Here is a 24,909-nt window from a genome sequence, read left to right as displayed (position 1 = left end):
GGGCGATGCTGCCACCTGCTGTTGGAAAAATATAATGCAGAATCTGCCAGACAAAGGATTTTAGAACTTTAATAGCCATACAATTAAATGTTCTACAAAATCAACATCTCCGCCGGGTAACAATGATTTACAGTCATTTCTCATTTATTAAAATTCCACAACAACGGTTAGATTTGATTTAACACCTTTGCAACACCTGATATTTCATTTATCCACACTGGAATGTAAACATTTTCCAACACATCTTCATCATTCTCACATGATTCTTGGAAAAGCTCAGAAGAAAGCCCCATGTTGCAACAACCAAATCCTTTATTGGTGCTTTTCTAATGCCATAAATATATCAGCCGTGCACGATTATTGCTGTGCAAACTGAGCGGCGTACTCCAGCAGAGGAACTTTGTACCAACCAAGTGGAAATTCACACCTGAGCTTGTGTACGGGGCTGAGGAACGTGACCTCGGTCTGGTTCAGCCAGGTCAGGAAGCCCCTCAGGTTCCGGGTGCAGTGAAAGCGGTTTGAACTGAGGTCGAGGTGGCTGAGGGAGCGGAACGCCGCGGGGTCGGGGGCGGCTATGAAGTTGTTGGACAGGTACAGCTTTCTGAGGCTTTGGGGAAGGACGTCAGGCTGGAGATACGTCAGGGCATTAGACGAGAGGTCCATCGTTACCACCGAGGCAAGGCCCTGGAAAACGCCCTGAGGAAGCGACTGCAGCTGGTTGGAGCTCAGGTTGAGATCGGCTACGTGTCCCAGGCCGTCAAACAGATTCAGACATTGTCCTTGAGCCCAAACGGCCTGCAGGGAGCTGCCGTGGAGATCGAGGACCTGTAATTTATTCCCGACGGCTGCAGAACCGTTCTGGCTGAGGGTGCACCATCTGACCGTGTTCCCACCATAGAGCAGAATCTGGAGCTCTCTCAGCTGGTCCAGAAAGACGTGAACGTCCTCCAGGTTCGTCAGATGGTTCTCCTTGATGTTGAGATACTTAATGTTCCACGCAAACTGGGCGAGACTGCTCGCTGACGACAGCTTGTTGTCCCTGAGATGAAGGTACTGCAGCTTGGGAAGAGGCGAGGGGAAGCCAAGCCTCGACAGAGAGTTCCCCGTCAGAAACAAAGCCTCCAGGTTGGGGAGTCCTCTGAAGGAGCCGTATCCCAGCACTCCGATGTGGTTGTGGGAGAGATCTAAGACCTTCAGGTGGGTCAGCGAGGCGAAGGTGTGAGAATAGACTTCTCCCAACAGGTTGTGTGACAGATTGAGCATTTTTAAACGTCCCTCCAGACCCTCAAAGGCGTTCCTGTGAATCTGATTCACCCTGTTTTGGGAAACATCGATGATTGTGGCAACTGTGAGCCAACTGAAAACCCCCTGTCTCAGCGCAAATATCCTGCCCTGGGACAGATCTAAAGTGAGGACCGAGCTGTTCCTCAAGCCCTCGAAAGTGCTGCTGTCGGGGTCAGGCAGGTTGTTGAAGGAAAAGCCCTTCCCCTGGTATCCTGCCAGCTTCAGGTGGGAGATCTTGGTGCCCTGCACCGCTCTGAAGAACTGCTGTGATTTAGCAGCGTTGAAGCCGTTGTGGGACAGGTCCAGGGTGTGAAAGGACATCCCTTTAAAAGGGTTCCCGCAGGTCTTCCAGTCAAAACCTTTGCTTGACAGGCCCAAGAACCGGGCAGAGCTCACGTCCAGAGCCCCAAAGTGCTTCCCTTGGAAACTCTCCAGGTCTGGCTCACATATTCTGTCGATGCTGTTCAGCTTCAGATTGATAAATTTCAGTTTGGTCATGTTTGCAAAGAACGCCGACGGCCGTATTCTCTTTATCTTGTTGCCAAAGAGGTTCAGAGTCTCTAAGGAGGCCAGCGGCTCCAGGAAGTTCTCCGTCAGTATGGAGTCGTTGAGCGAGCAGTAATCGAGATGCAGAACCTTCACACGTGACAGGCCCACGAAGGCCCTCGGCTCCAGCTGCAGGCCCCTGTTGAAGCCCAGCACCAGGCTCCTCAGGTGCCTCAGTCTGCTGAAGGCCTCGTTCCTGATCACCAGCGGGACCATTTGGCTCCCGAGGTCCAGCACCTGGAGCTGCTCCAGCCCCGAGAGGGAGGAGGAGTTGATCTCGGCGATGCGGTTCATCTCCAGGTAGAGGTGGGTGACGTGTGGGGGCAGAGGAGGAACCCTGTCGAGGCTCCTGGAGGAGCACAATGCTGCGGAGCCCAGACTGAGGCATGATGGGAAGGCACCTGGAAGCTGCAGGAGGAAACCTACAGTCAGTCAGTTGTTTTCAACACTTGATGCTCGACGGGTCTATTTTCAGCTGAAAATATTGGTAAAAAAGACCCCTGAAACCCTTAAAACTTCTCCTTAGGTCAGTTTCAAACGTTCTGCAGGAACGCCGCAGCCTTTTAAAGGGGTTTTAGCAGAAACCTTCTCTTTTAAAAACACCGATTCAGCGTTTTTTACCTGCAGTAACACACAGACGAGGGAAGCCGGAGCAAGCAGCCACATGTTCCTGTTTTCAGGTGCCGATCCACAACAGAAGTCGCTCCAGATTTGCTTCTCGGGCCTTTTTTATCTCCGACTGCTGACGTCAGTGCAAACATGAAGCACGGGGGGATTTCCCTTCAACACTTTTTTCATTTTGAAAGTTTTTGCCACATTTACGATATTTAGGGAAGCACCGCTGAATCCCAACCTCTGTTATTATGCAAAATCATGAAATTCTAGTTTTTATAACACTGGATTCATCTGTGTTCTTGGTTTTACCCCTAATGTGCAACAAAGAATGGAGAAGATTAAAGTCGTGTAAAGGGACCCTTTATGTTGACACTTGGATTTTTCCTGTTTAGAAGCTTTTATTGCACATGAACTGCTGAGTGTTTACAGTGTTTATTATATTATATTTATTGTATACAGTGTTCACATTAACTGGTGATTAACAATAACATTAACTGGTGTTATTGTAATGACTCATTTTTAAATAAAGCTGCAAACATGCATTTGAACAAACAGTTCTCTGATTTTGTGGCTTTTGGTGACATTGTTGCACAATATGTACCAAAGGAGAAGAGATGTGTGTGTGTGTGTGTGTGTGTGTGTGAATTTGCTTCATGTACAAATGCTCCTCAATTGAACCAGCGAGGTGCATTTTTCTGTAGTTTTCCACGAGTTCTTCTCCTCATCAGGCTGCCACAGTCTCCACCATTGCTGAGCAGATTCCCACATGATCCCAGGAGATCCCAGTGGATCCCAGGGGATCCCAGGAGATCCTGAAACCAACAGGGAGAAATGACCTCTGAACAGTGGCACCATCTTATATAGGCGCCACCTGTCCCCCTCAACTCAGCAGAGGTTGTGAAATTCACCAGACCTGTGTGATCACACACACACACACACACACACACACACACACACACACACACACAATCAAACATCAGTGTTTTAATCAAACTGTAAAAGAAAAGCCATTAAATTATGATTCACGCCTGGTGGTAGAGAATTATTAATATTATTACACATTTATCCTCGGTGTTTCTTACAGTCCTGAGTGTGTCGGTGGTGTTGTTGTCGGTGGTGTTGTTGTCGGTGGTGTTGGGTGCTGATAACAACAGTTTACAGTGATGAAGCCTAATTAAGGGCTTCAGTGGTTATTGGAGACGTTTGGACGGAGACCCACAAGGTTCTGACTCGATGGGACATTCCTGGTGATGCAGCTGAGCGGGAAAACTGGGAATTCCGCTGGGGGGGGGGGGGGGGGGGGCGAACCTGAAGCCCCAGAAGGCCAAAGTTATGGAATTAAAATGAATAGTGGATGATAATAAATGGAAAGTGCATACGTGCGTGCGTTTTGGCGGTGTTGCGTGGGCTGCGCTGACCGCTGGGGAGGGGGCAGGACGCGGCTCCGGAGAGGAGTGTCTCCGGTCAAAAATAGTACCCTTCAGCTGCAGCACGGAGGGTGAGAACCATGCCCGGGTTCAGGGGGGAATAACGGCACCGGGAGCCGAACCATCCGAACCCAAGAAGCCGCCAAAGCCGGAGCAAGCGCGTGTCGGGGAGCGGGGACCTGGAAGTGTTCCGATACCTGCCCGGTGAGTACAACTTTCCCCCGTCAATGGAGCCGCCAGAGACTCGGCTTAGCTTTTATTCCAGCCGAGTTTTCAGCTTTTTTCGGTTTCGGCGTCGACCGTGGCGCGTTTGGGGCGGAAGGAGCACGTTGCTGGTGCCGAACAAGGTGAAGAGGGAGTTCAACTTTTCTGCAACATGGCCGCTCGGATGTCGCGCAGCTTCCCAGAAACGTGAGAGCAGGTCGGACCAGCTTCGGCTCCGGGCTCCGGAGGTCCGGGCTGTTACATGTCGGTGCCCTGAGCTGGACCGGTGGGTTCGGAACGCAGCTTCTGCCCACGAACGACCCGAACGGAGTCGGTCCCCCCTCAATAAGCGGAACCAAATTCTGTTCAGAAATCTGCAGTTCCTGTTTCAGACTCTGCGGGATATAAAGTTGCACTTTTGGGGAAACTTTAATAGTCGACGGTGAAATCGGTACCGTTATCCCGAACATTAATGTGGGTTTCAAACACAATCAGGACACAACAGATGTCCCTGGATACATACCATAATAAGCCTGATTCACCGAGGCATCATGAACCTGTCAAAAGGCTGATCACCGTCACTTTAAGCACTTTTCACAGGGTAAAAAGTTAACTGGGATTATCTTAGCTGCTGTCTGCAGATATTTGAGAACATGTTCTAGATCAGTATGTTCTGCACTGTAGAAACCTATTCCAGTCCATCTTTACCCATCTGCCCATCAGCAGGAGGGTCCCCCCAGGGCCTGGGCCTGATCAAGGGTTCTTCCTGTTAAAGGGCAGTTTTTCCTGGATTGTTTTTCTTGTATTGAATTGATTGAACTGGTGACCAGTATGTTCACACTGGTCTTAATTCAGCACTAAGATGCAAGTGTGGGACGAAGCCAACAACCTTTGCATCATTTGCCACCGGAGCCTCTGCTGCTCTTTCTCTTTCTCCTCCTTCAACGTCTTTTTCCGTCTCCTCAAACATCCCCCGAGGTTTCACGCCGACGGCCGTCTTATCTAAACGGATTCCTTCTGCTTCCGTGACGCCAGATTTCACGTCGGCACGCAGGAGTTTGAGCTGATCTCCAGCGTTGCTGATTGTGTTGCCGTCTCCACGTGTGTGGGAAGATAATAGCAGAGGAGAGGAAACCTGGGACCAGTGCAGCCACCCTGCTGCAGCCTTTATTTTAGATCATTTTGGGGGGGTTAAAGCATTGGTGTGCTGATCGCCACCCGTGCCAGGTCCCAGTGTGTTGGTGCCACTCAGCCAGCGTGGCTCTATCAGACGGGTTCTCCCTGTCTGCCGGGCCAGAGATGAACAGGTATTTTGGGTTTACATGTCAGTAGAAACAACTTTCACCTGTTTTCCTCCCCCTCTTCCTGTCTGTCACCGACTGATTCTCTCTGTTTCCGTGCTGAGGCGTCTGCAGCGCTTCGCCTCCATCTGTGGTTGTTGCAGCGGCGTCAATGTTCCTCTGCTTGGTTTGTGCCCCCCCCCACGTTTCAGACACTTGTCTTTGCTTTTCTCCTACTTTGAGATATTTATGATGTTTTATGTTAGCAGCGGCATAAAAAGCTAAAATGTGTGAGCCGCACATTTACAAAGTTTTCACCCAGAACGTCAAAGTCACCCAGAACGAGGAAGTCGATTCTTCTTCACATGCTCTTTTTGCAACATCAGTCCCTTTCTAGCTTGTTAACCCTTTAAAGTCAGATTCAGGATTGTGAAACCTCCTAAAATCTGCAATCCTTCCTGGTGCTTGTGTTGATATTAAAGAGGACAGTTTCAACAACGTCTTCAACTGTCTGGGCCCATAAAAACCTCTATGATGGTCAGAGACGTGTCGATGCTGCCTGGGCACAACCCCGGGGTCACGCCCGTCCTCTGGGAACCACCCCGGGGTCACCTCTGCCCACGGCTGCACCATAACGTTCTGCACCATAACGTTCTGCACCATAACGTTCTGCATGTACGTGTCGGCCCCCCGGTGGACAGATGAGGTAGGTCCTGTCAGGGCAGCTGCTGAGAGAAGCAGGCAGCTGCACATGGCAACAGGGTCATGTGGCGTGCGTTTGCAGAGGGTGGTAAACACCCCTTTACCCCTCTTTAGGACGACCTCGCCTGCCTGACGCCTGCTGCTGTTTTGGTGCTGCTGTGCGCACTTGTCTTGTGCCGTTGAACTTAGCGGAGTCGCTCAGAGAACTGCGGTGAGTTGAGCGCGCAGGCGGCGAGGGCCGGGTGAGCGTGAGGGGGGAGTGTTTGTGGAAGTGATCGGGATTATTTTCCGGACCCTTTTCCATGGCCAGAGCCTTTATCGTGGCGTCAACGGCGCCGTGTGGAGGCGCAGCTTCGCGTGTTTGTGCCTGAGTGCTTCAGGAACAGGTGCTGTGGTTGGGTGGTCTTTGCTGATGCCGCACGTGCACGACCGCACGCGCACGGTCAGCACTTCTGCATACGCCTGAACGTAAACATCTCCTTTCTCCTTCCACGATAACCGTGCTCGCACACATTAAAGCGTCGCTAATTTCCAGGCGTCCAAACACACGTCCGGTTCTGAAGGTGCCGTTATGCACCAGAACTCTTGGATTTGGCAGTGTGTGCACGTTATGCACCAGAACTCTTGGATTTGGCAGTGTTGTGCACGTTATGCACCAGAACTCTTGGATTTGGCAGTGTTGTGCACGTTATGCACCAGAACTCTTGGATTTGGCAGTGTTGTGCACGTTATGCACCAGAACTCTTGGATTTGGCAGTTTTGTGCACGTTATGCACCAGAACTCTTGGATTTGGCAGTGTTGTGCACGTTATGCAGCCACATTGCAGCAACAGGTCAAAGTTCAGCCATAAACAGGCCGGTGCGAAGAGGACTTTGGGCTCTGCTGTAAACGGAAGCGAGCGCAACACCACACCGTTAAATTCTGGAAACTGAAAGTGAAACCTTTCTGAAACCTGCTTTAGCCTTGATTTAGCAGGGTCTTGTGTAACACCAAATATTATGGTCTGCAGACATTGAGTGACCGTGTTTTTCCTTCTCTGTCTCTCAGGCAGACGTCCCAGATTGAGGCTCCTCTGTCCTGTGTGACCCCCCCGACACAGAGAGGTACGACCCTGCACCCTTTGCACCGAAGGGCTGTGCTGCCAGTAACACACAGATGGGATCCATCCACAAGATATCACATTTATTTTTCCAATAAGACCAGGACAAACGAGCTTTTGAAGAGGCACATAGATGATTATGGATAGGAAGAGGGTCCACGTGTAAAGTTAGATCACTTTCAAACCCCTATTTGCTATTACTGTTGTAATAACTGTTGGAATTAAAGCTGGACCGAAATCCTAATGAGTTGAAAAAGCTACTTCCTGTTTGTTGTGTGTGGGTCAACAGCAGCAAGTAGTTTCTGCCTCTGAGACGCTGTAGTTTGAGATAATTACGGGGCCGGTAATTATATCTTAGTATGTAGCTTCAAAGCTTTTCGAGCTAAAATTGGAAGCGTGTGTCACAGAGCAAATGTTCCTCCGTGTCAGCCACCAACCGACAAACAGACACAGACAGATGCACAGACACGACAGCCAAATAAAGCTGCGCCCCGTGGGGGGTCCACTGCTGCTTCATCACCGTTACAGCAAACTGTCCTTAATCTGACATTTAAAGCTTTTAAAATAGCAATTACATTTATTGTGATTGCAACATTATTATTATTATAACACTATAATTTAGGTTTTTACACAGTTTAGATCTGTGTCAGAGGTCAACACATTTTTAACATTAAGGACATTGTGAGAGAGCGTGTCCCTGCATGTGTGTGTGTGTGTGTGTGTGTGTGTGTGTGTGTGTGTGTGTGTGTGTGTGTGTGTGTGTGTGTGTGAGAGAGTAAAAGGAAGAATCCATCTTTTGCTGTTTTGTCTCAATGAAGCATGAAAGCTTCTAAAGGGAAGCTTCTAAATCCTCTCAGGAATGTGTGTGTGTGTGTGTGTGTGTGTGTGTGTGTGTGTGTGTGTGTGTGTGTGTGCGTGCGTGCCTCGGGGTGTACTGTATATGTGTGTGTTTTTCTCGTACTTGCTTCGTAATGAGTACTCAAATACTCCCAATACTCCAACTGCCGACATTCTGCAGGCAAAGTGAGGACATTTTGGCTGGTCCTCACAACTACAGATAAATGTTTGAGGCCTTAGAACTAGTTTTGAGGACAAGGTTAGAACTGGATTTAGGTTAGGGATTAGTTGGGTGGGGAGCTGGGAAATGTAGTATGTCTGTGAGAGTCCCTAAATAGAAGTACAAGGGTGTGTGTGTGTGTGTGGGGGGGGGGGGGGTTGTGCATCTGTATTGCTGTTTCAGTTTTGTAGGGTGTCATACTGTAGAGGTTGCCATGGTGACTAATCTGAAATTCTGTCATAATCCGTCACCTGACAGAAAGTTTCTTTCTTTCTTTCTTCTTTCTTTCTTTCTTCTTCTTTCTTTCTTTCTTCTTTCTTCCTTTCTTCCTTTCTTTCTTCCTTTCTTCCTTTCTTCCTTCCTTCCTTCCTTCCTTCCTTCCTTCACCCCTCCTCTGTCTCTCTGTTGCCTTGTTGTCTAAATTCCGCCCCCCCGGTCAGGTTTCATCAGCTGCTCTCATTAAAGTCTTCCTTTACACACCGGCGGCGTCCTCTGGAGGCCCTGAGCTTCCTCAGAACGCTCGCAGACATCCGGGTTTCCACCCTGGAGAGAGAGAACAGCTGATTAATCAACTCTGAACTCTGACCTGCAGGATGGTGATGGCGGAGGGGGGGCAGCGAGACCGAGGGAGGGGCATCCCAGCGTCGGTGGGGGCGGAGGGCAGGCAGCTCTTCGTGGAGCTCGGTGAGTGATAACCTGTGTGTGTGTGGGGGGGGGTCTGTGTGTGGTGGGGGCTTTATGAGGTGTGTGTCGCTGATGACAGGCGAGCAGGACTTCGACGCCATCTGTCTGTCGTCGTATCGGACGGCCTGTAAACTCAGATTCGTTCAGAAGAGATGCAACCGTGAGTAAACCCGACCCGACCCACAAGCGTGGAGACGGGCTGACCTGACTGACGCTGCGTCTCCGCCCAGTACACCTGATCGACATCTACAACGTGATCGAGGCCATCCGAGACGCCGGGCTGAACGCCATCGAGCTGGACGCCATCATCTCCACCACCAGGCTGGAGAACCTGGCGTTCTCCCTCTTTAACCAGCTCAGCAAGCGCCTGCCGACCACACACACCATCGACCCCAGAGAGAGCGCCGCCCTGCTGGTTCAGTTCCTCCTGGCTGCCGTCGACAGGTAACCGTGGCGTTCAGAGCGGCTAAACCGGGTTTGCCCTGTTTCAGCCATTGTTGCGTTTGTTGCAGTGAGCCGGACAGTCGCCTGGCGGCGCTGTCGGTGAAGGCCATGCTGGCCACGCTGTGCGGCGGGAAGCTGGTGGACAAACTCCGCTGTGAGTGTGTTTAGCTTGAAGCGGCAGCAGACAGATGTAGCAGGTGCTCCAACGATCTGAAGGAACTGACTCGTGCGTTGCCTGTGAAGATGTGTTTTCCCAGGTGTCCGACTCCCGCGGCGTGCTGGTTCAGTCCAGGTTCGAGGCGTTTCTAAGAGAGGCGCTCAAGCTGCCCACCGCCGTGTACGAAGGGCCGTCGTTCGGCTACGCGCACGCCTTAACCAGGCCGTGCTTTCCCCAGCAGGTACCCCTCTGCCGTCTTCACCCCGGACTTACTGAGGACATTAGTGAGAATCGGGGGGAAAATGAGACCTATTTCCAGTTTTATTGAGATTTCTGTCTCTTATGTAGAAGAGAGTGAACGTCAACATGTTCCTGGACATCCTTGAAGATCCTCCGCAGTGTCTTGTCTGGCTGCCTCTCATTCACCGTCTCGCTAGTGTAGAGCATGGTACACACACACACACACACCTATCCCGTTACTTCTACTATCTTTGTGAGGCCTCCCCCAGCTCCCTGACCTAAACCCAATTCTAACCCCAACATTAAAACCACGCCCTTAACCCTCAAACAGTCCTTTGCACAGCGTGGGCCTGATTAGACTTTAGAAGTTCCTCTCTCTTGTTACATTGAACTGGACCCGTGGTGCTGCTGACCGGTTCTGTCTCTGCTGCCTCTCCGCCAGTCTTCCATCCCGTCTCCTGCTCTTACTGCCGCACCAACGGGATGACCGGCTTCCGGTATCGCTGCCTCCGTTGCCGGGGTTATCAGCTCTGCCAGAACTGCTTCTGGCGCGGCAACGCTAGCGGCTCTCATAGCAACCAGCATCAGATGAAGGAGCACTCATCCTGGGTGAGTGCACGTGTGCGCGCATGCTGTGATCGGTTATTATAGGAGTCCTATTCCGTCCTCACTTATTTAAGTACGTTTTCAGCACTAAGAAGGGCTGGCGCTGCCTTCAGGTACAGCTGGACAAGTCGCCTTAGACAAAATAAGAGACAAACAACCATCGCTCTCATTCACACCAGAGTAGTGAGGTCACCTGACCCCCAGACGCACGTCTGCAGGAGAACCTGGGGAGGACACGCCGGCAGCCAGTCAGACAGTTGTGTTCAGGGCTGTGAAATCCAAGGTCATTGAGATGGGAGGGTTGTAGAAAATGACTGTAAGAATCAGTGTTGCAGCAGAACCAGGAGGCCATGTTGAGCCAACCAGCAACAGTTTCATTTTTAGAGTTTCATCGGAGGTTTTGGTTTCTCTGTGTGTGTTTAGAAGTCACCTGCAGCAAAACTGGGTCGGGCCCTCGGCAGGACTCTGGGCTGTGTGTCCTCCAGGAACCCCTCACATCCTGTCTACCCAGAGGAACCCGAGAGGACCCTGAACCTTGCCAACATTGTGTAAGACCAAAGATTACTATTGGAAACCAACTAGTCAGAATGTTGTAACGTGACCTTATCAAACGTCCACTTTAAAGAGCGGAATAAAGTAAAAGCAGCTTTATTTAGCGGTTTTCCACTAATGGTGCCATTACTGTGACACTATTCCTCTAACGGAGCAACAGTGATGCGTCACGTAAACATAGACGTAGTGCTGATTCCCAAGCTGTATCGCAGTGTTTGCACTTGTCGGACTTTCCAGAAGTTAATGAATAATATGAGCAAATGATTGACAGGTGCTGCTCGGTTGCTTTCTGCATGTCAGTTAGTCCCACCTCCACTGCGGTCGCTCCGCCTCTTTTTGTGCGTCGTTTGATTTCCAACCTGGTCAATACCGACCTGGAAACGCCAGCACATGCATGTTATTCAGGGCTGCACACAGAGGCTGCACGTAGCGCCCGTGAGTATCGCTGCTAGCGACGCCGTCGCGCGATCCGCTTTAAAACCCTGCTCTCAGCTCGCCGCGTTGCCTTCCTTTACTTCCCTGCCGTGCCTGTATTTGTTCAGACTAGTAAAACTACTGAGCGATTACACTCAAAAGCATGTGACACTGCTACTGCGCATGTGTGGGTGTGGGTGTGTGTGTGTGTGTGTGTGGGTGTGTGTGTGTGTGTGTGTGCACCTGAAAGAATGTTGGCTCTCTGATAGGCAGAGCTTTGTGTGTTGTCTTGTCCTTATATTATGGATAACATGGCTGCCTGTGTGTGTGTGTGTGTGTGTGTGTGTGTGTGTGTGTGGTGTGTGTGTGTGTGTGTGTGTGTGTGTGTGTGTGTGGTCCAGTCCCTCTCGGCCTATTAGGAACGTCAATGAGACCATGTTGCTGTCCTCACCAGCCCCTGAGTCCTCCAAGAGGTAAATTCTGTCCCAGCAGAAGGAAGGAGAAGGCCTGTGGTTTGTTGGGGCTCCCTGACGCCAGCATGAGCTCATCTCTCCTCTGCTTCGAGGATTTTACCTAATCTGTTATTAGGGAAGCGACGTGGCCGAGTAAGAAACGACAATGTTTGCCAACGCGCTCTGATGTTCTCCTTCTCAGTGTGGCAGCCGCCCCGCGTGCCAGCGAGGAGCACGCTCTGATCGCTGCCTATGTGGATCGCCTCCAGAGCACGCCACGGTAGGAGCGGTTGGGTATCTTCAGTGGTGGGGCATCAGCACTGACAGGCTGTTGATAACGGGTGACTGGTAATCTGCTCACTGACCCGGGGAAGGTCATCCATCGGCTGCATTGACCCCCCTTTAGCTTTGCCACCGCCATTATTCCCACGGCTACATACGCAAGTGTCGTCTCCTCGCGGCGCTGCTGTGACGCTGCCGTTTCCTCTGTGTGTATCAGCACTGTGGACGAGCGCAACAGGCAGGACGAGGAGCACAAGCTGATCGCCCGCTACACCTCCAGGCTGGCCGAGACCGAAGGCTCAGGGGTGAGTCAAGAGGAGGATTCCTGCCACACAGTTAACCTGCGTTAACTAAAGCCAAACGTTTTCCAGGTGATACCAAACCGGAGCATCAACTTTGATGTGAACAAGCAGAAGCGGGAGCTCATCGCTCAGCTGGAGCGTAAAAACAGGTAGAAAACTCATCGTTGCGTCGTCACGTCAGGCAGAAATTGGAGCTTGGTTAGAGATTCAGCAGCAGCGGACACACTCGCGCTAGATTCCACGACGTTTGAAAGTCCGTCAAAGCCTTTTGGGAGCCGTGCGTTCATGCTTTGTGGCCTCCGCCGCAACAATGACGAGGACGTTTGTCATTTCCCAGAGAGATCTTGGCAGAGATCAAGCGTCTGCGCACGGAGCACGAGGCCGCGTGCCAAGCTAGCCCGGAGAAGGGCAGCACCAACCCGACGCTGCTGGCTGAACTTCGCTTGCTCAGGTAAACACGTTCTCCTCTGCTCGTTCCCACCGAGCAAAATTCCAGATCGCCCGCCGCAGACCTGATATCCGTAAACAAGTTTGTCCTCGGCTCTGCTGCGTTGTGTGTCACAGTGTCATTTGGCAGCAGAACGGCGGTGTTGTTCTGCTGCACAGAGGGAGAGCGCTGTACAGCAGATGGCGGTGACAGATTGTAGATTTTGTGAAAATTCAACACCAAAATCCCTTCCAACGCAAGATTTTTCCGAAGGGAAACTTTAATAAACAGAAGAGAGACTTGGTTCATGTGTAGAGAGGGAAGCTGCAGCAATGATTAGGGGGGCTTTTGATGCAGCAGCTTTGATTTCCTTATGTTAAAACTGTATTTTTATGGTCCTCTTCCAGCGTGTTCATCCAGGAGTCGTAGTTTTTTTTTATCGCCAGGGGGCGCCAGAGTCCAATGTTGTCAATCTGCCCACGTTTGCTTCTAAATTGGTTCAAGTGATCGATCCAGTCCTTCCATCGGTGCCTCTGGAGCTCTCCAGTTCCATCGTTGCTGATTTTGTCACCAAAACCTGAAGATAATGTGTGACTCGATGTTTTTATTTGCTTGTTTATGCCCTTTTTAATCTGTGGCGTACATGAAAGATGTAGCTGCTGCCTTTGGGTCGGGACATATGCCTCAAGGTTTATTTTTATTTTTTACTTTTGTTGCCTGCAGGAATTTATGGTCCTTCCTCTGGGTCTTTAACATTTAAATTTCCACCCCCCATCTTCACTGAAACATAATCAAAGTTTTCTGAGTTTAATTGATTATATTTACCTTCCAATCATCCCTGGTTCCACATCACAGTCTGGTTCCATTAGTGGTGATTAGAGGCGCTGGTGTATTGATCCAGCAAGTCTCCATCTGGTTCGTGGAGTTCATATTTGGGTAAATAGAGGGCTTGTCTGTGCAAGTGCTGTTTTCTCAACTGGGGTTTATTTCTTTCTCACATGGGGAGAGAGAGCGAGAGCGCGTTGACAGGGAATTCTTCCCTTTTGCCCCTTGCACAGGAACACCAGTCTATTGGATTTGTCTGGTTAACGCTGTTTTCAGGTGTCCTGTTCGTGTGGTTTGGAGGAGCTTGATCTCTTTGACCCCTTTCTTTGTTTGCACGCTAACAGAGAGGCTGCATGTGTCTTGCAGGCAGAGAAAAGATGAGCTGGAGCAGAGGATGTCGTCCCTGCAGGAGAGCAGGAGGGAGCTGATGGTGCAGCTGGAAGGACTGATGAAGCTTCTGAAGGTGATGAACGCCACAGGGCCGCTGTTCTTCGGCTGCTTGGGTGGAGATCTGTCCCTCCCACTGCCGCCTGTGTCTGTCCCCTCCACTGGTTCAGCCTTAGTCTCACCTCTGACTGTGCCTGACTTCTCCCTTTCCATCCTTTTCCTTTCCCTCTGTTTCTGCCCTTGCTGTGGTCCTGTAGGATGAGGAGCAGCGGCAGGCAGTAAGTCCCCCTCCGCTATGCTGGACTTTCAGTGCGAGTTTCAGCGGTTCAGATGTGAAAAATGGCCGTTTTAACCGTGTTTTCTGCAGTCAAAGCCATCAGATGTTTCTGAAAGTTCTGCTGTGGTCTCTCAGGCTCAGGCAGCTGGGTCCTCTCACGCCTCCCCCTCTCGACCGAGCCCATCGAGCCTCCGCTCTGTAGGTGCTGCATCTCCACACGCTCACGCGTACCCTCCTCAGGATTCCCTCGCCGGGGTGGGCGGCGACGTTCAGGAAGCCTTTTCTCAAGGTGAGAATCAAGGAAAGAATCGTGTGCAGCTTCATCCAGAGCTGGTTTCTTTTAGAGAATTCGTAAAGAGCTTCAGAAACGGACACATCTATAGAATAAGTGGGTTTCTTTTGGTCCCATTTCCTGTTCTCAGGTCCCAGAAGGAACTTGAGGAACGACCTCCTGGTGGCAGCTGACTCCATCACCAACACCGTGTCCTCTCTGGTTAAAGAGCTCCACTCTGGTAAATGCTACCATTCCGTACTCTTTCACCATCCACTTGATTTCAGTTTTGGGGGTAAATCTTTCATTTGTGTCCAGATGAAGTCCGGGAGGAAGAGGAGAGACTGCTGAACGGGAAGGACCGAGGTGAAGCAACCTCTCAGTGTCGTCCTACATTTTCCTGCTGATCGTCTCCATAACTGGTTGTTGATTATCAGACCAACGTGAGATTAGAACACTCGGTGTTTAACCTGCGCTGGGTTCTTTTAGCTCTATTTTCATTATTGCTAATAATATGGACCTGCATGTGTTTTGTCCTGGGGGCAACAGCCAATCATAGTAAAAGAACTTTGGAGTTGGGACACATTTTTTTATATTAGAAACTTTAGACGCGCACGCTCTCTGATGCACGTGTCCTTTCTTAACCCCCCACCATTCCTAAATAACATAACCTGCTTATTTAACCCCCGGACTGTTACAGTTTTGAGATCGACGGCTGATATCTTGTACTGTTGGTGTTGTCCCCAAACTGGGAGTTCTAACAGATTCTCTCTGTCTTCAGCAGGATAAAATGTCCCAGATCAACCAAACAGTGAGTGTTTCAGTGTCCTCACAATGGCATTCCCTGAACAATGGAGCCCTTTTAGATGTTTTAGCATCAAACGTTTTAAATTCCAATCGAGCTCAAATTCGGATTCTGTCCTTTCGCTCCTCAGGCTGGGTGACGCTTCATCACAGCCAAAGCAGACGAACGGCGGGATTAAAGTGCGTTGGATATTCACTGAAAGATGACGGGAATTGTAGCGCTGCCAGACAACCAATGGTGATGCTGGACACCAAATGGCCACTCGGTCACTACTGATGCATAGCTGTGCTTCTGTGTTTGTTTGATGCTGTAGTTCTACCTTTGATTTGATCATAATTAGCGAAACCAGAGATCTGAAAACCTACTGATTTGTACTGTAGCCGTGTGTGTGTGTGTGTGTGTGTGTGTGCATGCTCTGCATTTATCAGCCGTGAACGGGTCGAGTATGTGAGTCGGACGCCACGGAAAGAAAGACGTAAGGAAAACTTGCTGTGTGGTTACAGCGCGGGAACATTTCAAGATGGATGTATGAGGACGTTAGTACGCCGGGAAGAGGAGGCAGGAAGTGAGTCGCCAAGTTTAGCGTTTGGGCACTGTGTGCTTTGGTATTTATTGCTTCGATTTGTTGTGATCTGTGGTGGTGTGTTCTGACTCTGCTGAGACTATAAGCTTTAATCTGAGTCCGGCTCCGGTTCACGTGTGTGGAACCAGCGAGAGAGTGTCGGTACGGCGGCGAGAATCCAGCCGGCAAGGAGATGTTTGACATCTGGGTGTGTACGCGTGAGTTGTGAGTGTGTTAGGGGGACGATTGTTTTAATCAGTCATTAAATAATTAGTCATTAAGGAAATCCTTTTTATTTTCTATAATTTTTGCCAGAACTGTGATCTATTTTTGGAATTCTACCCTCGTCCCTGCAAAGTATCTTTTTAAAACAAATGTGAAGTAATCGTGTGTGTGTGTGTGTGTGTGTGTGTGTGTGTGTGTGTGTGTGTGTGAGACATGTCCTGACATGAATCTGTCCTGAAAGCCGATCGGCAGATGTCGACCTGGAGCTCTCGCCGTGAGACAAAGCGTTGATCCGTTTCCATCTGCAATAAATAACGTTGCCTGTTGACCTCAGGTTGCTTCTCGCTGCGACGCCACGACGCGACAGCGGCGCCTGCTGCGCCCTCTCCTCCGTGTCTCATTCCTGGTGTAACCTTATATTAAACAACTCAGAAATTCATTAGAAATGACTCTGTGTGATTTAATGTTGAGCTGTAAACAACGGTTACGTTCATCTCTCCCTATGAGTCTGCTTTTTGGTAATAGCCTAGTTTCTATAAATAAACACACCGGCACCCGTCCAAAAATACAGACGAAAGCTGTCCCGCATGTTTTCCACTTTCTGTCTGACTTAGTGTCCTCATTAGTATGGATAAACAGTTCTCACTTTTCCCATGAGCCTCCCCAGAGGTCATGACTCCTGAGTGTGAAGGTGACAATGGTGATAACTTATAGACTGAATAGAGCTCATTTAGAGTGTCTGGCAGTTTATACCCCCATCACACACACACACACACACACACACACACCTCCTGTAGCTCCTGTGCACATATGAAGCAGTCTAAAACTCACTTCATGAATCTGAACCCACAACCATGTGTAATTATGCAGTAGAACAGTAATTTTGGGACAGAATCCCTCTGCCACCTTCACTGCGAGTGTCACATCACCTGCAGGTCCCAGCCTGTCACAGCTCGCGCCATCAGAAAACTAACCTGCCCGACAAAAACATGTGAAAGTAGCTCATGTGAAAATAGCTCCGAAAACTGGCAGCGAGAGCTCCTCATAGCTCAACGCCACTAAATACGTAGAAAATGTAAATTCAAAGCCACGAGAGTGTATCTGAAACTGTGTAAATATGAAAGTATGTCTGTACACCTTCAAACACGTTGTGATGGATTGATATTCAGATTTTTTTATCATTTGCTTTGGGACGGTTCAAATATTCCAGTGTGCTATTTAGTAACTACCTCTGGTCGCATGAGCTGTTACGGTGAAAAAGATGGTGGAAGAACAGAAGAAAAATCCAGTTAGCGTCCGTGAATTCAATCTAAATTTACAGGAGAGTAAAGTCTACACTTGCACCTGTCAGACTGTTGTGACGCCTTCATTTAGTTCGTCACCATCAGCAACTGTTGTCCACAGATGATCTTTGCTCCTGCACTAAATCACACCCTGCTCTTCCTCCCTGGACACTGAAAGGATCTATTTATCATGATGGGAGCGGGAATAGAAGTTTAAAAGTGTATTTTCAGCAGAAATGTTGTTTTACAAAGGTTATCTTCAGATGATGCGTTTAAAGACTGTAGGGAAAACTACAGAGCATCATGGCGTCAGTCTCGAATATTTGCTGGTTGGCGTGAGCACAGCTGTATTGACACATCGGGGGGTCATGCTGTGTTTATCGTGGGCTCTGCTCCACTAAGTGTCAGATGAATCACTGAGCCAATATGAACAAGGTCGGCCTCTTAATTAACACCACCGTTAACCTTTCCTGCCCCAAATACCCGCGGCTTTAAAATACATATTTACTAAGAGACGTGAACGCAACCCTCAGTTAAAATATCATACACATGAAGAATAAATCATATTAAAAGCTCGTATCGAACAATGCTCTTCAGGCTACATGAAAGCAGTGTATTCATTAATATTGTGACCACAAAGACATTTTATGCGCATTTATAGTCATGTGTCTATTGACGCACGTTTAATGTGTCGCGGATGTCCCATTAAATACCTCTTCGTAGTTTTTATATTATACATAAACGTATTTATTTATAACTCGACTGGTCAAAGGCTATTTAGTCACGTGACATACCGCTGAAAAAATGCGTGGCGAAACGAGACCTAAAATCCGACCAACGTTAGCAGCATTAATCCGATTTCAACATTGGTGAAAACCGGATTGTTTTAGCCTGACTGTGCGCGTGGCACGTGTCCATACAGCGCGAGGTTACATGTCACACAGGTTTGTGAACGTGATCAGAAGCTGCGGCCTGTTTGGCTCCGGTCTGGCGGCCAACAGGCTGCAACGGGCGGGTTCTAGGACCCAGCAGGAGCCGGTGCGGCGGCCTCTGCGGTTCGTACAGGTCGGTTTGTGTGTGCGTGCGTGCGTGCGCGTGAGAGAGAGAGAGAGAGAGAGAAGGCGGAGGAGCGCGAGCCACAGGCAGAGATAAGCTAAAGCAGAGCGCGAGGAGGGAGAGAGAGAGTGTGTGTGAGAGAGAGAGAGCCCAAGTGTGAACGAGAGGGGAGAGAGAGCAACGACCATCAGGGTCCGCGCGCCTCAGGGACGGACGACACGGTAAATATAAATATATGTTAGCTCGTGAGCGCGCGGCTTCAAATTAGCGACAGTCATCCTAGGAAGTCGCGGCTCTCGCGCGCTCCGGAGTCAAGCCACTGCTCCGGTTTTAGCAAATGATGTGCGCGTGAAGACGTTTCCCGCACGGCGCGAGCGAACTTGGTGAGTTCTTTCAGACGGCGGAAGCAAACAAACAGCTGTTACGCAACAGCGGCGCGTTTAACGTCGCCCCGCGCCCGCTAAAGCTCCGTCCGAGCGCGGCAGGTAGCGTCGAACCGGCGCGCTGCGTCCTCGTCGCTCACCAGATGCAGACGGACACATCAGCGCGCGGAGCGAGCGCTCGGGAGCGCGCGCGGAGGTTACTGAGTGCATTTGTCCTGAGAGCGTGTTTTTTTTTTTTTTTTTTTACCTGACCCAGAAACGCTTATCACCACTACACACTCAGCCGTGTGCGTGTGTGTGCGTGTGTCCCCGGCTGCACGCCTCACACACGCCCGCCGGGATTATGCACCGTTTCTGAGAGGCTGTCCGGTAAAGGCCGCGTGAGGTCGCTCCCAATATTAATTGTCATGAAACTGGTACCCTTAAAGTACCGGGAACAATTACGACACTTCCGCTTTTGTCTTAGAAAAATAAAAGTACCGATAAGGGTAAGAGCGTTCAGCTTGGCGGTGCTTGTCGCCTTTGGAAGAATCGGATCCCAGTTTTGTGAATGATTCGTCAGCTTCCAGATTCCTCTAACCTTTATGTAGAACCTGGATGAGGCGAAACTGTCAGAACAAGCTACTCCATCTCACATTAGTACATTTACTTCATTTATTTATTCTCCAGAAAGTGTCAAAAGTGTCCCAATCAAGATGTCACGTTTCTAGATGCAACTAGCAATATTTTGCTACTTGACAGGTTACTAGAAATATTTATTTGCTAACTACTGAATTCAAATTTACGATCGTACTTTGTAAATTATGTACACACAAGGATCTGTAATATAATTGATCAATTTATTTTACAAATGTCCTTTTAAAAAAAAATATACTTGCCAAGTAGTTATCAATAATGGATTTTCTGTTTGATAGTAGACAAATGCATAATATATGACATTGTAATGGTTTATAATCATACGAGTGGTAATTGTGGGCGTCTAAGTGCCACATTTTCTGTTAGTTAATCTGAGATGTTCTCACGTTTCACTTTCGTTTTATTGATTATATTTAAGTTGAACATCTTAGAGTTTTCTATTACTGTTCTGGCTTTTCTCTGCTGTATTTTGTAGCTGGGCCATCATCATTTTTAACTAATTGAGATTTAGAGGGGAAAAGTTAATCAGGCACTTCGTGCTTTTATTCTGAAGCCACAGCATCGATCCCCCGTCTCATCACTATCAAAGTTTTACTACCTTGACATACTTCTAAAGCTTTTTCACTGCGCAACCATTTCTCCTCCCACCACTACAGGCTTCTGCCTGGGCCTTTTGCCTGCGGATTAATTTAAACCACTTCTCCCTGAAACAATTTCAATCAGCACATGAATACCATCTGAAGAAGATAGTGTGTCTTAAGTGACCCTAATACAGAGGACTCACAGGAGTTGGTTGGAGTGCTGGGGCAGAGAGCCCTGGGGGTGTGGGGTGGATACTCTACACCCATCTCTAGAAAGTTTCCACCCTGGTCTTTCCTCTGCCTTCAGGGTAGATGATATAATGCCGCAGCGTGAGGGCTGACACACTGTACAGTGCATTTTGAGGAAGGCCAGACATATTGGCTGCACACATGCTGTGCTCATATCAGTCGAAAGTGTTGTTTTAGCCACATTAAAGACACAAAGTCTGAGCTCGTGTCTCCTGAGCAGAGGTGCAAAAAACAACGGCCAGAAACTCTCATGCACGTGAAGAATTCTGGCAAATACAGTGCTAAGCTATGGTTATTAATTATAGTTTAGATCATTTTCAATACAGCAGGAATTGTATATTTGATATGCTGCTTATCTCCTGTCCGTTATTACATTAGGATGCACAACCGGACGTGGCCGGAGAGAATGCATTAATTCTGAGTAGTAACATGATGCTGGTGCGCTGGGAGCAGTTAAGGCCCACAGCTGAATGTTGTTCCAGGTTAACACTGGCTCTCCTCCGCTCCATGCATGTTGTGGTATCAGATCGTAAGACTGTCTGACGGACCTGCGCTTGTTTTGGTTGTAGGACACAGAATTAGCATCAGCTTTAGAGAGCTTGTTAATTCTCTGTTGGCGCTCACCTTTCTCTTTTCTCTTTAGGAACATCAGGGTGGGGGCCAATGTTGTCTCTGTATTTGTTTTACCTGCTTCCTCGTCAACTCCTGATCAAATATTCCAAATCAATCTGTAACACTGCTGAAGTGTAAACTCACAATCAGCGTTCACGACTGAACCTGTCTATGATATGCAGCTTTGAAGCAGCTATATTGCCGTTTTTAATCGCTCACAACTTGAATTTCCAACGTGCTCTATAAGCTTGTCATCTAATTGCTCTTGTGCAAAGTAACGAGGGCAGAGAGCTAAAATGAGACCTACACGCTCACACATGGCTGATTTTTCACTGCGCTGGTCCTTCTTAGCTGCGCTCCATTTTCCCGCACTAATAGACGCCACTAAATTAAAGTGAGCTAATGCTTTCAACATTTACAACATCTGGCTCATTCTGTTGGTCATTCAAGGTGAAATCCCAGTTGATTGTAATGTTGCAAACATGTTTGTTGACCTTGTTTATATCGTTTCCCCCCTTGGTCACTTCAATTAGAACATATGGACGGCTGACACACATCTGTCCTCAGGGTAGAGCAGGGGTGGGCAAACATTTTGATTCGTGGGCCACAATGGGTTCTAACATTTGACAGAGGGGCCGGACCAGGAGCAGATGGATGGATGGAGTGCTTTGGTAACCTCACCTCATTGGAGAAAAAATACACATCTTGGGATATGGAGAAAACATGTGCTTTAATTTCAAATGAAAATGAAGAGAAGCATTACAACAAAATATCTGACTTTGGAATGAGTCTTAAAACACTTAAAATCCAATGAATAAAATGTGCCTTTTTAAAAAAAATTAATAACCATTTCTATTTTAAAGCACTGAAAGTTCTGTTATCCTTCAGGATATCACCATCACTCTCCTCCTGACTGTCTTTTTTCTAGTGGGAAAACACCAGAATTGCAGTGAAAATATAACATTAACAAGGTTTATTCATTTAATTTTTCACGTTTGGCGGGCCGGATTAAAACGTTTAACGGGCCGCGTGTGGCCCCCGGGCCGTAGTTTGCCCATGCCTGGGGTAGAGTCTCACCGGTTCTGCTGTGTGTTCCGTCTCTTGTGCAGAAAAGGAGGCCGGACAGAACCAGCGAGCACCGGATGACCGACGGCGTCACAGACGGTGAAAGAAGCTGCACCTGGTGCATCTGAGGGCCTCTCCATGTTTTGATTTGCTCCCTTTGCCACTGTCTGTTCTTGGTTCCACTGAGCTGCTCTCCGCCATGCCGTCCAACAGCCCCGCTGCCACCGAGCCGCCCCAGACGCCCGAAAATGACGCCACCAATGACATGGTGAGGGGGCCGTTACGTCACCGGGCATGAACATATGGGTTTTTGCACCAAACTCAGTGCTTCTTTATTAATGCTTAATACCCCATTTCCATTAGTGTAATATAAGTAATTGCACAAATAGTCACTGCGTTGTGCCACTATGAGCCTCGCTGAGTGTGTGTGGGTCCAGTTCTCAGTCAGGCTGGTTCATCTGGACCTGGATCATCTCCCTCCATTCCTTCACTGTAAAACTGCTCCAATGCTGAATGAGTTCTGACTGGACCTGCTCAGAACATTCAGATTTGTTCTGCTTCACTTGATAGCAAATGAGTTTTTGGTCTCTTGTAGATAGTCTGACAGGAAAGAGACTTTTCTGGTGGACGTTTGTTGTGTGCACAGTCTCGTCCGTCTCAGTCTCCACCTGCCGTAGTTCTAATCATGACACAGTGAAAGTCCGGGGAACCCTCGGTGACTCGTTTGTACCCGTTCCCTGACTTACAGACGTCCTGCTCAGGTATACGGATGGTGACTGAAGGTGCGTTTGTTTCACCAACTCGGTTGCTTTTTTTCTCATTCACAATTGTTCTATATGGTCATTGCTGCGACTCCAACCTCAGATAGCAAGAATGATGCTTCGTGTTGAGCAGAAAGAAGCCATAGGACACAGAAAAGCGTCTCCTCGTCTGCTGTCTTTAACACTCTTGATATTAATGATTTTATTAATAACTTAATACAACTGTTGTTTTTGTAGCCGCCGATATTATTACAACCGCCGCTACCGATTACTACAGCTGTTATTAATAACCAATCCAAACACTCCTAAACTGAAACTCCTGCTCTCAGGGTCTCAGGCTGTCTCCATTTTCACTAAATGATCCTCACTCACGTGCACATTCACACAAAGCTCCGTCCCCTGGTCTCAGGGCAGCTGCTGTCCATCAACCAGGGGGTTGAGTCTCAGTCTGTCCTGCTGCTTCAGAGCCCTCGCGCTGGCAGCGGGCCAACATATACAACCCTTATAGATATTCCTTCGACTATATTTGGTGGCGCTTCAGCTTCCTGGAGCTGAAATCAGTCAAAGACTGAAGTCACCCTGGAGAGAAGCGCAAGTGCCTGAGGACAGGGAGGGACGCCGTCCTCTGCCAACGTAGAAAAGACCTCCGCTCTTAGACGCATGCTAACATCTTAGCAGTGGGGTGTCCTCACCTCAAACTGACTTCATCCAGCATCAAAAATAAGGTGCTCAATGGGGGAATAACAGCGCTGCTCTTGGCTTAATTGCTGCTGCTGTTGTCTCTCTCTTCCTGGGTGGACGCGTCTGCTGACCTTGGTCGCTTCATGATGTCAGTTCCCGAAACCCTAAAACTGTTCTAACATTTCGCCTGAATAACGTTGTCAGCTGTTTTTCTCTGGTATTTTGTAGTCACCAACAATCTTTGGGCTTTGCTTGTGCGCTCTTTAAGCAGTTGTTTTAAAAGACTTGGGTGATGAATTCTCATTACTTTTGACAATATAGCTAGAGATGGTGTTGTCTGAGGATGCAGCCCTGGGGGACGCCACTTCTAACCCAGCATGCAGCGGGTGTGGCTGCACGCGTAAATTATTGTCGCTTACGCAGTGGGACTTGACCAGAGTATTTTTCTATTAAAAACAGCGTTCTGATGCAGAGGTTATTATTTTCCTGGCATGGAGCAAAGATGTTCCAGTTAGGCTCTAAAAGCAGAGTGGCTGATGGGTCGTCCTCTTCGATGGGCTAGTACTTTGCAACAGTAGTGGTCATTTAGTCACACCTCAGGCCTTTGGGGTGCAGCGTGGAGGATTCCTTAATGCCCCTGGTTTCCTGTGTGCGACGGCGTAACGGCGTTATGCACCTTTTGATTAGTTGAGTCTATGTTTCAAAAGCGAGACGTGATCCTGATAGAGAACAGGAGGATGATGAGGGGATGGGGTTAAAAGAAAGAGGACAAGCTGTCTGCTCCTGACGGGATCCTCCTCTGCCTCCCTCGTTTGCAGTCTGGTTACTAAGCAACTGCGGTGTCCTAAAATAACCTGCCCAGAGACGGAAATAGACCAGAGATGTCCAGCGTGGACACGCTGACCCGTGTGTAGGCTCGGCCCGTCAGTCAGTGGTGTATTGGTAAACACCATTCTGTCATCGTCCGCTTTCATTCTGTCAATTAACAAATCAAAATAGAAAAATAAAGCGTTAAAATTTATTTACAATTTTGCTTTGTGGCTTGATTTTTTTTCTACACAAACCACAAATCCAACTAAATGGATCTTAGCTGTAGGCTTAACGTGGCAGCAAACCTGGAAAAAGGGACGTATGTTCTCATCCTGGCACTGGGTGACGGAGGGCAGAATGGAGGCCGAGTATTATCTGCTCCGGCCGGTTGCTATGCTCATTGCCAGGGGAAATTACATTAGTGGGTGTTTAGTCAGCAGGGTGGCCCCATCGGAGACAGTTGCTAAGCAGTTTTGGCACCTTAGCAACCACTCCACTGTCACAGCAGCAACAAAAGCTCCGACAGAGGGGCAACAAGAGGAGACAACACAAGGCTGACAGCAGGCAGCGAAGGCTGTCTGGTCACCCCGTCACAGCCCGGCCCACAAACGGCCCCATCTAGAAACAGCTCTATCATCCGCTTCACGCTAAGGTTAATGAATAAT

The 24,909-nt window shown here is 48.9% G+C and overlaps 3 protein-coding genes across 21 annotated transcripts in view; 2 read left to right on the top strand and 1 right to left on the bottom strand.

The window, feature by feature from the left end:
- Positions 1 to 53: 53 nt before the first annotated feature.
- On the bottom strand, positions 54 to 4,901 carry LOC130516292 (toll-like receptor 5). 3 transcript variants are annotated; one of them, XM_057017281.1, is made up of 3 exons: positions 4,600 to 4,901; positions 2,452 to 3,358; positions 54 to 2,238 (listed from the first exon to the last, which is right to left on the bottom strand). In XM_057017281.1, exons 2-3 carry the CDS (start codon positions 2,494 to 2,496, stop codon positions 358 to 360), a joined length of 1,926 nt encoding a protein of 641 aa, XP_056873261.1. In that variant the 5' UTR covers positions 2,497 to 3,358; positions 4,600 to 4,901; the 3' UTR covers positions 54 to 357. The 3 variants fall into 3 exon arrangements, with proteins under 3 accessions (XP_056873261.1, XP_056873259.1, XP_056873260.1); XM_057017279.1 differs by lacking the exon at positions 4,600 to 4,901 and adding an exon at positions 3,825 to 3,962; XM_057017280.1 differs by lacking the exon at positions 4,600 to 4,901 and adding an exon at positions 3,504 to 3,796.
- Positions 3,919 to 16,573, top strand: dtnba (dystrobrevin, beta a). Of its 13 annotated transcripts, none has more exons than XR_008947410.1 (22): positions 3,919 to 4,076; positions 7,107 to 7,162; positions 8,808 to 8,899; positions 8,979 to 9,059; positions 9,130 to 9,343; positions 9,412 to 9,497; positions 9,587 to 9,741; positions 9,849 to 9,948; positions 10,183 to 10,349; positions 10,770 to 10,894; positions 11,714 to 11,785; positions 11,967 to 12,044; positions 12,264 to 12,351; positions 12,418 to 12,497; positions 12,686 to 12,799; positions 13,967 to 14,063; positions 14,245 to 14,265; positions 14,400 to 14,553; positions 14,687 to 14,776; positions 14,854 to 14,978; positions 15,317 to 15,346; positions 15,471 to 16,573. XR_008947410.1 is itself a non-coding variant. In XM_057017272.1 (22 exons), the coding sequence occupies exons 3-21, from the start codon at positions 8,809 to 8,811 to the stop codon at positions 15,322 to 15,324; spliced, it is 1,911 nt and encodes a 636-aa protein (XP_056873252.1). In that variant the 5' UTR covers positions 3,919 to 4,076; positions 7,107 to 7,162; position 8,808; the 3' UTR covers positions 15,325 to 15,346; positions 15,471 to 16,573. The 13 variants fall into 13 exon arrangements, 9 of the variants coding, with proteins under 9 accessions (XP_056873252.1, XP_056873251.1, XP_056873250.1 ...); XR_008947409.1 differs by having other exon boundaries at positions 14,355 to 14,553; positions 15,320 to 15,346; XR_008947408.1 differs by having other exon boundaries at positions 14,355 to 14,553.
- A 1,917-nt stretch (positions 16,574 to 18,490) lies between these two features.
- LOC130516281 (DNA (cytosine-5)-methyltransferase 3A-like) overlaps positions 18,491 to 24,909 on the top strand; it is a 28,160-nt gene continuing 21,741 nt past the window's right edge. For all 5 annotated transcript variants that reach the window (XM_057017244.1, XM_057017241.1, XM_057017243.1 and 2 more), the window contains exons 1-2: positions 18,491 to 18,687; positions 22,037 to 22,260. In XM_057017244.1, the coding sequence (XP_056873224.1) occupies positions 22,192 to 22,260 (69 nt within the window). In that variant the 5' untranslated portion in view covers positions 18,491 to 18,687; positions 22,037 to 22,191. The remainder of the gene's footprint in view (positions 18,688 to 22,036; positions 22,261 to 24,909) is intronic.

The sequence above is a fragment of the Takifugu flavidus genome, chromosome 19 (genome assembly GCF_003711565.1).
Source record: "Takifugu flavidus isolate HTHZ2018 chromosome 19, ASM371156v2, whole genome shotgun sequence".
Lineage (NCBI taxonomy): Eukaryota > Metazoa > Chordata > Actinopteri > Tetraodontiformes > Tetraodontidae > Takifugu > Takifugu flavidus.
Note: the sequence above shows the minus strand (reverse complement) of the source record. Positions and strands in the feature narration are given on the sequence as shown.

Bases quoted from the DNA above. Each gene is read 5' to 3' on its own strand.
- LOC130516292 (XM_057017281.1), bottom strand. From the start codon at position 2,496: ATGTGGCTGCTTGCTCCGGCTTCCCTCGTCTGTGTGTTACTGCAG. The intron at 2,239-2,451 runs GTAAAAAACGCT...TTCCTCCTGCAG, and splicing joins TCGTCTGTGTGTTACTGCAG to CTTCCAGGTGCCTTCCCATC.
- dtnba (XM_057017264.1), top strand. From the start codon at position 8,809: ATGGTGATGGCGGAGGGGGGGCAGCGAGACCGAGGGAGGGGCATCCCA. The intron at 9,060-9,129 runs GTGAGTAAACCC...GTCTCCGCCCAG, and splicing joins CGTTCAGAAGAGATGCAACC to TACACCTGATCGACATCTAC. The intron at 14,064-14,244 runs GTGATGAACGCC...GTGGTCCTGTAG, and splicing joins GACTGATGAAGCTTCTGAAG to GATGAGGAGCAGCGGCAGGC.